Raw genomic sequence first — 11,605 nt, forward strand, 5'->3', positions numbered from 1 at the left:
CTTGCTTCTGAAAAATTCCTTTAGGGCAGACTTGTACTTGGTCACTTCCTCCATCACCTCTGAAGACAAGTCAACCACTGACTGATAGTGCCCAACAGGCAAAATCAAGACGTGATCAGGTAACAAGCCACCTTTGGCCAGGGCAAGATAGCACTAGAGTGAAACAACACACGCCAGTTACTCATGCAAGAAACAGTTACTTACCTTACTGTGGAAATGTATTCTCTGACTACATTCTAAGTATCCCCCAGCCTAGCGATTCTGTCTCGGGAACAGGAAAGTCTTCTCCTCTATGTCACTTACTAAGGACTGTTTATTAGCTATTTATTAATTGTTATAGGAATGAGAAAGGGCTAAAGGACAAAGAAACCCAAACTCTTGAATGCCAGGGAATGCTTTGTCTGCAGGAAAGCAGCTGAGTGGACTACACCTCTGGCTAGAGTTTCTTACTATCACAAGAAAATCCACTTGGAAACTGTTAATGGCTTTTGCAATAAGGCCATGGACAAACCTGTCCATGTAGCAGTTTGAAGCAATTATGCTAAACAGGAGCAGTAACTAAGCACAGTAAATACACCGCTGATTGAATTAATTTTCAAGAGGTACTTTCAGATGTCAACTTTCAAGCCATCTTATCTTCTGTTTAATCTATACGTAACAAAACCAAAACCAATCATCTCAGAGAGATTTGGTATAACTCCAGCCAGTGCAACCTGCTGCCAAAGCAGGTCTCAGTGTATGCTGAGTTCATGCTGGAAAAGTTTTGCCAGATGGTAACATAAGCAAACCATGAGGGCCTGCACAGCAAGAAGTGTTGCAGCATCATAATCCATGCAAGCTCCTGAAGCAAAACTGGGCCATGCTTCATTTTTTAAATGACTTTATCTATATTCTTAGATCTTTTGTAGGGGATGTGCAAAGAAACTGAAAACAAAATCAAGAGTCAACTTCAAATGAAGTCTGTTTGGCCTTTTTAAGACTTAAAATCGGAGACTTGTATTTTAGATTGTTGTGTCTTAGCATGATTCTGCTGTCATGTAGCAGAGAACACGCTACGGGTACTTACATGTGTGCCAATACTAACAACCAAGTGCTTCTCAACTTCTGGGCTGGCAAGACAGAACCAGCAAGGCCCCGCAGGCTGTACTTTATTGGAGGGGGAAAGATGAGCAATTGTTAGTGCAAGGCTTATTTTTCAGAACAAGGAACAAAACAAGATCTGTAAGAGCTGTTATTTTCCAGCCACCCCTCCCAGCTGATAAAGTTCTGAAGATGTCAGGAGGACACAGCTCCTGGAAGGAGATCAGTTCAGAGAACTGTTGCCTCTGGGAAATTCCAGCGAGAGAGGTGGTGATGGCAGTCAACACCCTTTCTGCATGCCATTCTCATTAAGTGCTCAAATTTAATGGAACAGCACTAATTCCAGACATTTAGTGGTTACAGCTCACTAATAAGAAAGCACCAGCAAATTTAAACAAACAAATAACTATGAGGTAGAATTACTACTTAGTAAGTAATTTACAGACAAGGCCAGATGCTGTGAAACACACTTGTCAGTTCTGGCCTATTCATCACATTCAAAACACCTAGATTCACACCCAAATTGTGATATCTGAGCTGACCTTTAATATAAGTTGATGGCATTGATAAGCTAGGCCTTTCCTTACAATCAAACACGATATTCACATCCTCTGCAGGCTGCATACAAGAATAAACAAGCAGCTCTGAAAACACAATAAACACGACTGAGCTCTCCCCAGAAGTGCAGGAAACCAAATATCCAATTCTAGTGTTCATTTCTGAGCAAAACAGTGTAACAAGGCTTCTTCTTATGATGTCAAGTTCCAGAAGACTTTAGAAGTTAGACAAATATGCACAATGGCACACTATGTCCTACAAAAGTGATGGGTCAAACAAGACAACCCACACGCATTCTTTCATCAGAACTGACTGCCATTACAGCCAGTTGTGCCTCTGCAGGCATGTATACAGCAATGATACTGCGCTCGCTTGAGCATAATTTAGTCTGTAGGACTTCACAAAGGGTTTGGAAATCTAATAAATAAAACCTGAAAAACTTAGTCTCACATAAGAAAGGCAACCAGGCTCACCTACCACAGGTATTTTTGAAGAATGTCTTCTAACCCACTGGCAGAGGGAATAGCTTTCACAGAAACAAAAGGGGAGGCTGTCACCTGTATTTGCATTTTAAGCAGATTTTTTTTTTTATAATCGAGTCCACCATTTCTAAAGATACATGCTTGCAGTAACACTGTCACTAAGAAGTCACAATCCTTAGAGATTTCATTTAAATTTCTTCAATTTAGACAAATTCTAATGAGGTTTACAGCATAGAAATTCAGAGGGCTTCCTCCCTTTCCAGTCCATTAATACTTTGTGAACTCACAGCACAGAATGACTGAAGTGGTATTTCAAGAATTCATTAGCACTGCGAGCCAGTCCCCTAGAGTCCCTCTGAATGGAAACATGCTGCTTTTTGAAACTGCCTGTTGACAGGCATCAGGCATCAGCCCAACTGCAATCACCACAGATCCAGCTAGCTTTTAAACTATAGTTTTGACTTTTCTTTCACCTATTGATTATCAGGTTTGTAGGAAATGAAGGACCCTTCATTGCTCTGTATTCCCATCTAGTATGGTGACAGAGCACATTGGCAAGCTGAAATACATAGCTCAACAGCTTGAGAAAAATGAAGAGTGAGATGGTCCAATGCCTCAGTGGAAAAACTCAGGAAAAAAGCATCCACATACTTACAAGTTTTTTTGGCTTGCTTAGGTTGGGAGTTCCCTCTCTCTTTCCCATCTGAGGGACGTTTCTTGTTCAAATCAAAGAAAAACTGACAAGCTGGTTCTTCCTGTTCAGAAAATGAAAAATGAAGCTCGTTATAACTGCATCACAGAACTTGGTTTTTCCTGAAGAGACGTGTAACCACTTTCAAAAAGCATCAGCAGTGACAGCATCAGTATCCCAGAACAGAATGAGCTGAGCTCTCCCAGTAAACATGGCAGACTTTGCCTGCCTGGATATACAACTGCAGCCAGGGAAAAGATTCTGGGAGAGCTGGCCCACATTGTCACATTCTCCTATTTAGCCTTAACACTGAACATTCAGAATTGCTTGATTTTATGGATTACTCAAATCTCTTTTTCACTTGACAGCCAGTGCCAAAAGAATGTCTTTACTTCTTAGGGATGTCAACCTCTCAAACTCACCCAGAGGCTGAACCCATTTGACTAAGTTGTCATGTATGGAAAAATGCTATTAGAAGGCTCTAATGCTACAGAGGAAAGCACCTGGGAAGAGGACAGTAAAGAGGAGGGCTGCTCATGCCACCTTAGCTTGGCTCCCACACAGGAGCATGACTGCAGTCTAAAGTCCAACCTATGCTGGAAGAACTGGCATGTACATCAGAAGCATTTTTCCCACTAAACCTGGCAAGCTCTCCCACCTGTCTTCAACTGGATATTGAAGCTCAAAGGCACAAGAAGTTTTGCTTCCATCAAGTTACTGACTGTTAGGTCAACTTAAAGCCTTACTGCCAAGAGTTGAACACAACAGCATATCTCAGCTAGGGGCAGGGAGGTTGTCACAGCTAAAGGAATCAGGATGTGTCTGTCACTTTCATGCCCACCCATGTTGTCAACTGGAAGGGGCCAGCCCTTCACTCCGTATGTACATTCCAGGGAGAAAGGCTGGAGAGCAGTACTTGCACTTCCTACTTTACACAACACTATTCCAGCAAAGCCCAAGTCAAGCTTCAGGCTATTTTTGCCCCCTACCAACGATTTCCCAATTTGGTTTCTTTACATTCCATTAAGATATACAAGCACAGCTATTCATATGTCTGCGTTAGAGGAGTATCCCACAATGCCTAGAGGACAAAACGTGCTCTGCACAGGGAAATAAGAGTCTCTGCCCTGATGAACACAATGCACTTGTCTGGTGATCAAACTACAAAGCTGCCAATTTTATATCCTTTGACACCAATAAGCGTTCAAGCCCCACGAAAGAAACCTTCTGTTCTCAGGTGGCAAGCAATCAATATTTCAAGGAGCATGGAGCTGGTAACTAAATTAAGACACTCGAGAAAAAAACTCCAAACTATACCCAACACCTCACTCACCAGCATTGAGGGATATAGTGAAAATGCAACATCAAAAAAAAATACCACCTGAGTAGCCAGCAGCCTAAGGGAGAAAACTGCGGGCCAACTGCAAAGGACTGATTTGCGGTCTACAAGCTTAGGAAGAATAAGACCATGTGTGCTGCGGTGCCCATAGGAAACAGTCCCGATAAGCAAGCAGATCTAACTACAGCATCATTACAGAGACCTGCAAGAAGAATGATAAAATGTTTTGGGTTGGAAGCGACTTTAGAGGTCATCTAGTCCCAACCCCCCTGCAGTGAGCAGGGACATCTTCAACTAGATCAGGTTGCTCAACTGTCCAGCCTGACCTTGAATTTTTCCAGGGACGGGGCTTCTACCACCTTTCTGGGCAACCTGTTCCAATGTTTCACTAACCTCACTGTAAAAAATTTCTTTCTTATCTCTAGTCTAAATCAACGCTCTTTTAGTTTAAAACCATCACCCCTTGTCCTGTTGCAACATGTCCTGCTAAAAAGTTTGTCCCCATCTTTCTTACAATCCCCCTTTTGAAAGGCCACAATAAGGTCTCCCTGGAGCCTTCTCTTCCCCAGGCTGAACAGCCCCAACTCTCTCAGCCTTTTCTCATAGGAGAGGCGTTCCATCCCTCTGTTATTTTCTTGTGGCCCTCCTCTGGACCCCCTCCAACAGGTCCACGTCCTTCTTGTGCTGAGGACTCCAGAGCTGAGCATGGTACAGCAGGTGAGGTCTCACGAGAGCAGAGCAGAAGAGCAGAATCACCTCCCTTGACCTGCTGGCCACGCTTCTTTCGATGCGGACTAGGATACAGTTGGCTTAAGAAGGACAAACTGTAATAAACACCCGTGCATTGCATCTATACAATTTGACTAACGCAAATAGTTTACACAGAAGCCTGAAGTGTTTTGAAAATTCCAAGGTTAAAGCCAAACACTGATCTAAGCTCCCTGAATGCAGAGAGGGAAACTACACATGGGAGAAGGCAGCAGTACCTCTGCACACAGGGGTGCTTTGGTCTTCTGTGCCTCCTTCCGTGATTTTCGATATGGATTTTCAGTGACATCCTGTGGTTGTTTCACTATCTCTGCAGGGTCCATCAAGCTCATTGGAACGATGCTGAAGGCGTAGAGATACTAGAACAAAAACAGATGGCTCAAATGCAAGAAGTTTTTGTCATGACTACAACTGACCTCTTCGTCAGCTGTGAACTAAGGCACCTTGAAACAGTAACACACAACTTAGCCCTGCAAAAACTCAGCAGGTAAGTGTTTAAGCTAAGGCAGGACATGAAAACACACTCCCTCTGTCGGTCTCCCACCCAGCGCAACTGAGTCTATGGAACGTTTCCAAGTGGCTCATTCCCTTCTCTTTAAGGACAGATCTTTCTGAAAAGCCATAGTATATCCTACTTGAAAAAGAAACAGCCTTGATCCTTGCCTTTTTCCAGGCTTTCTTTCTGTCCAAAACTCCTGGACTGCTTTTTTTTTTTTTTTTGTTACCAGGTCTGGTTTCTATGCCTTCTAAACCACTAGCAACCTGTCCTTCTATACCAACATTCTGTAACTTTCTTAAGGGAAGAAGAGAAATAGGTTAAAAAAAACCCCAAACAAACAGCCCCTTTCATTCCAGAAGTTAGTTATTGTCAATGATTTTGTAAGGGCTTCTTTGGATTTTCACTTCCTTCTTAAAGCAGGCCATGCAAACAGAAAATACATAAAGCACCTGAGGAAGGGGAAGGAATGGCAGCTTTCTAACCACTTTCCTTTGCAGCTGTCTCCACAGCTACATGCCATTTGACCAGGGAGAGAACAGCAGTGCCTCAGAACACATCTTGCAGCCCTTACTCTTTTGACATAATGAGCAAATGGTATCTATTACTCAAGTGAGAGAGACCCCTCCACTTCAGTCAAGTAAGTGATTGACACTGCCCTCTAGCTAGCCAATAGCTTGCCCTATTACTTGTACTTGAGAAAAGAAGAAAGATCAAAAAGAGTGTCAGTACCTTTTTCTTGCTTGTGTTGCCAACATCAGCAAGTGCGATAAACCTGCTCACATGCTGCGGGGTCTCCTGTAGCACAGTGTGATTTCTGTGTAAGGAAGCAAAATGTGACTGTACTGGGATATACAATATAGAAAAGGACAGTGGGAAAACCACGTATCCTCCATGAAGCTACTCAGACAGCAGGTCAGCCATATATACTCTTTGATAAATAACAAGGAGGCTTGAGGACAGACAGACTTACGAGAACTAACAGGAAACACCTGCACAAACCAAAATGACATTTCACTGCAGTCCAGATACACAGATGAGAGGACAATTCACTAGTCTGAAAATATCTACACCTTTAAAATGTTTCCTGTGGAAAGGACAATAATCTTATTCAACATTAACATGACAGCCTTAGTTTTATTTTATGTCAATAGTCACATTTTATATACAAAGTTATAACTGAAGACAGCGGTCTCTTCACCACACAAGCTTTACCACAATACATTTTCAGAGATACACCCTGGAATTAGGCTGAACACTGTTTAGATGTGTCTAAGAGCAACTAACTTGGCATCAGATTCACACTAACATACTTTGACAAGTTATTGTCAGCAATGGCACAGTTTTTGAGGCACCAGGAATTAAGATGCATTGAGAAACAATCTTGACCCCGTGTTGGGGCTGGATGACTTAATAAAAAGTTGTCCTCCTGCATTCTTTAAAAATTGAATATTTATTAGAAAATAAATGAGATTTCACATGGTCTTACAAACCTGTAAGGAAGTCTTTCATAATAGGTCTTCTCCAGGGCAGCAAAGTGGTACCTTGGCTTCAGACTTGCAGCTAGATCAGATACTAACTTGGAGCCACATTTCTTGGTGTCTATTTCTCCCTATAAAATACAAATCAAGTTTTATTTAAAAAAACCTGTCAGATTGCAGCGAAAATAAACAGTTTTATACAGAACTGCACGCTGGAAATGTAAAGTCTCTTTATAGTGGTCTCCATTTCTTGGAAGCATCAAAAGGGCTTATCACCAACCAAAGCCTACTCATTTATTCCATCCTGTGTACTCAGGGTTTGCATCCATTTTCCTTCTCTTGGTCTCATGAAGCCTGAGCAGCACAGAGTGAGTTTGGCAAACACCAGATATCACAATCATTAAGACAAGTTTTGACCACATGCCCAGTGCCAAAGCTTTAGTGCATGAGTCAAGTGAATAGAAAAGTTCTGAGGTTTCCTTAGGAAGCCAAGTTTGTCCCACTCCTTTCCTGAAAAGCCAATGGAAAATAAAACACAACCAAAGAGCAGACTTCTAACCACTTCCTTGCATGAAGGCTCCTGTGCTGTCTTTTCCCCCATTAGCCTTCAACTAAGAAGTAGCGAAAGCAGAAGGGCAGAGGAAGAGAGAAGTTCAGAAGTGGCCTATGTCTGTTAGCTTGTTATCTATGCTAAAAGCACAGGGAACGAGGCTGACATTGCAGGCATCTGTCACAGCCTTTTATTGTGGCAGTGTGACAGGCACTAACCCATGCTCAAGAAAGCAGTTTTCCTCTCTGTGCTCCTTCCTGCTGCAGAAGGGAACCCAGCAGTGTTTGTAGTGAGGGACAACTGCTTCTAGCCCCACTCAAAATGGCCAGAGCAACCAAGCCTCTCAGGAAAAAGAGACCTCTGCAGGGAGTCAGTTCTCATTCATGGAATTTAGCACCTCATACTGCTTCTGCTGAAAGAGAAACTTCAGGTGACAAGGAGCAAGAGATCTAATTGTTCATTCCTCCGTTTTTTACTCTCCGCTTTTTCAAGCACTTCGAGATGGCCCAACAGCCAATTGCCACAGCAAGCAGATGTTAAATCCATCTGGAAACTCATTCTTCCAGAAAACTCACCGGACTGTTGGCAAAAGTCCCCACGTCTCTGGGCCAGGGTGATGTCAGCAATATATCCACACCTTTGAAGTTTGCGTTTGATAACAAAGATGTTTTCAATTCTGCCACATCCTTTGCACTAAAACTGTAGGCAGGCGCTGGCTCCTCCTGGGACTCTGTACCACTCAGGTATGCAATCTGCAGTCCAGAAGTACCACTGTAAAGACCTCGACGGCCTGCATTAACACACAGGCACACATCTGAGGTCTAGACATTGCAAGTAATCTTAGTTGCATCATAGACAGAGGACCAAATTCAGCGGTCCTGCCTTACTTCTACTGAAACTATCCCTAGAGACAGCTCATTTTCTGTGACCATAAACTGTGCTAAAGTCATGTTTTAGAACAAAGTCTCAAACCCAACCCTGCCTACAGTGAAGAGGCTGTTCAGACAACCCCCAGTCTTCCCAGTAAGAACACTGAATAAAAAACCACCAATTACAAATTGTTACATTTTTTGTCAAGTGGAATTCTAGAAAGAAAGTAGTTTTTCTTTTATCTCTGCTATAGATTCTTTACCTTTAAACGTGACACTTTTTACCTCTGCTACTCCATACAGCCTCAAAGCATAGCAAAATCATACTTGGGTAGGAAACCTTCCCCATATAAATACAGGCATACTATGGGAATAAGATAGTCTCAAAAAATAGGCTCTTTCAACCACTTCCCTTTTGGTTAGCAAATTCAGTGTTATGAAACAACAAAAAAAGCAAGGTTCTCTTTCACATTTTACATAGCAGATTGTATCAGCCTTTAAACATAGGCTTCAACTCCAGTCTGAATCCCAGAAAAAGAAATGCCACCTTAAATTTTCCAGAAAAAGGAAGGGCTTTGAAGTGGGAAAGTCAGGAAAAGTTCAGGAAAATAACACAGGCCAAACGTACATTCCTTATCACAAACCACCTGCAGCCTTACCTAAATAAGTGATGTCCTCAGCTAATTCACATCCACTGATGTCTGGAAAATAGCTCACGGTCTCTTGGTCATTAGCACCGAGCACATAGGTTGGAATTGGAGCTGAGGAAGAAAACCACATGCACTCAGTCTGCTTTAATTCAAGTATGTTAGCACAAGTTCAGCCCACATTTACTAGAAATTGCAGCATGTCCCAGCCATTCTGACAGACATCATCACCACTCCTTTGCAGCGTGCTGAGGAATGAGAAGCACAGAACAAGAAACTTTCCTTCAAAATAAATTCCCAAGCCTGCTGTTTCCACAGATACATAGAGCACCAGCACAGGATAACCTCTGCTTTAACTACTACTTGCTCCACTGCGTAGGTAAGAACATCAGATCCAAAATGATCCATAGCCCTAAAAACACGCGTCTTCCCCCTAGGGCAATGCTAAGTAAATACCAGAGCACAGGAATACCTCGTGATTCAGGTTAAGCTGATCTAAATTCATACGGCTATCAAAAAACTGCAAACTATTGATGTTTTAGAGGGAAAGCTCAAGTTCACTGGCTCTTTCCATCACTTTTTAGAAGAACCTGCTGCATGACTTCACCTAGAACTGTTGGACACAAGAAAAAAAAGAGCAATGGGAAATACTAGTTTCAAATTCTCTATAATTATTTCTCCAAACAGTGTAAGGCAAATCTTTTCAAACTATTAAAAGTTAGAAAACGCAACGACTGATGTCAGAGATAAGTTCTGCCGATTTTCTGGCAGACCAGTACAGTTCACAGTTTCAGTTCCTGGCAGACAGTTAACCTAGTCAGCAGGTCCTAAGTTTTTCACTGAATAAAAACCAGCAATAGTTTCCTATTTAAGAAGGGAGAGCAGCAGCAATACAGCAGCTCTGCTACAGCTGTTGTTAGACTGTTGCTTGAAGGTCCAGCTCGCACAGTCAGAAGATACAGGAGATCACTTTCAATTGCAGAGCAGGTTTGAAAACTTCATGAAGGTCTTAAAACCAAAATGAAGTGACACAGATCTTGTTTGTATCTATGTGCATCTAGGTGAGGCTATAAGCTACCTTTTTTCAAAAGTAGGAGTGAAGTTTAAACCAGTAACAATTCTTATATTTTCATAGCAAAAGGAACACAGCAGCACCTCACCATGGCAGGTCTTCAGCCACAAGCAGCAAATGGAACAGTCTTTGTCTAGATGGCTCACACAGAGGCACTAATAAGCGAGAGATACCTGGGGAGTGATGTTGCAGCAGAGAGGAACCAGACAGCAAGAGTCTCAGCTCCTTTCTGGCTTGCCTCATGCCAGGGGCCAGAGCCAGAGTAGCACCAAAGAGGAACACTACAAATGTAGTCTCCACGCTGTAGAGAAACACTACAGATCCTCATAAGGTAGCATCTCCCTTACAAGAGGGGTGTGGAAAGAGGCAGAGAAGTCCACATAAGACTTCTCATATCCACATCTGTAATATCTCTTCAGTACATGGGTTGCAGGGACTGAGGAGGAATGGGTAAACACTGCTCCTTTGGAAAGCCTTATGATCTCCATGGCTGGAGACCAGAGATGCTCAGCTTGCCAGCACCTCTGTTTTCCCCTTTCTCCTTGGAATTGAATGAAGGGAAGAGTAGAACAGCACTGCTGCACACTTCAGGGGGGCAGAAATTTTTGTGAGGGAAGCACCAGGGGTGGCAGAACAAGGGCTATGCACTGGCAGATGCACTGGAATCCTGTGGTCTTGCTGGCCAAAGCGCCATAAACATCTACATACAGCTTTGCCCCCACATGGCAGCCTGTAGGGTGAAACTGTAAGGAGGTGATGCTAAGAACAGAAGTGGAACCATAAGACACTCAGACAAGGAGAGAGGAGACCCTGACACCAATCAGCAGAATCCCATGTCTCTCCTATGACTGCAAACAGCACTGGACAGATGACCCAAGGCACAGGCCTTGACACCCAAACTGTAGGCAGGCCACTTGGACACATGCATCTTTTGTGCTCCTGAGTCCAAGAGCATGACAGAAATGAGTTCCATTTTAAAACAAACCCATCTTTTCCTCCTGTGTGGAGTTTTCCTACTTGAGTTCAACCATTTAACTGTGCATTCTGAACTAAAAAACACACTGACAAGACAGCAAAGTGGGTTGCGAAACAGTGCAATCAGCAGCATCCAGACTGACACCTTCCTTACCTTTCTTGGCCCCTGTGCGATAATCTGCCCATTCTGTCTCTGAAGTAGAGCCGAAAAAATTTCCAACACACAAAAGCATCTAAAAAGATCAGATAAAGTAAGAGTTGCAATTTGACCAAAGACACAACACACGCCGCTTTTCGCTGATACGCTGTATTTTCTTAACACTGTGGTACACATCAGTCTGACAGCATTTTGTTTGGTATAGCAAAAAGGTTCCTCTGTGTTTACCTGTGTCTAATATTAAATGCATAACAGCAACGTTAAGGGGTTTAAAGGGGCGGCAGCTCTCCCACACTCTCTGCCCAGATTACGGCTCCTTCCAACGCTTTGGTACTGGAGCAGAAAGAGGAGGGTCACAGCCCCAGAGGGACAAGTACGGTTCCAAACAGCAACACTTGCCCGGGCACGTCCAGAGCACCCCCTCCACGACTCAGGAACTT

The 11,605-nt window shown here is 43.1% G+C and overlaps 1 protein-coding gene across 1 annotated transcript in view; it reads right to left on the reverse strand.

The window, feature by feature from the left end:
• Nucleotides 1–11,241, reverse strand: part of CWF19L1 (CWF19-like 1, cell cycle control (S. pombe)) — a gene marked incomplete at both ends in the record, with an annotated part of 13,271 nt that extends 2,030 nt beyond the window's left edge. The window contains 9 exons of the mRNA XM_010132063.1: nt 2–153; nt 1,067–1,146; nt 2,776–2,875; nt 5,137–5,277; nt 6,147–6,231; nt 6,908–7,026; nt 8,021–8,235; nt 8,974–9,075; nt 11,163–11,241. Coding sequence (XP_010130365.1) covers nt 2–153; nt 1,067–1,146; nt 2,776–2,875; nt 5,137–5,277; nt 6,147–6,231; nt 6,908–7,026; nt 8,021–8,235; nt 8,974–9,075; nt 11,163–11,241 — 1,073 coding nt within the window. The remainder of the gene's footprint in view (nt 1; nt 154–1,066; nt 1,147–2,775; nt 2,876–5,136; nt 5,278–6,146; nt 6,232–6,907; nt 7,027–8,020; nt 8,236–8,973; nt 9,076–11,162) is intronic.
• Nucleotides 11,242–11,605: the final 364 nt, after the last annotated feature.

This window comes from Buceros rhinoceros, unplaced genomic scaffold (assembly GCF_000710305.1).
Source record: "Buceros rhinoceros silvestris isolate BGI_N320 unplaced genomic scaffold, ASM71030v1 scaffold17202, whole genome shotgun sequence".
In the NCBI taxonomy this organism is placed as follows: domain Eukaryota; kingdom Metazoa; phylum Chordata; class Aves; order Bucerotiformes; family Bucerotidae; genus Buceros; species Buceros rhinoceros.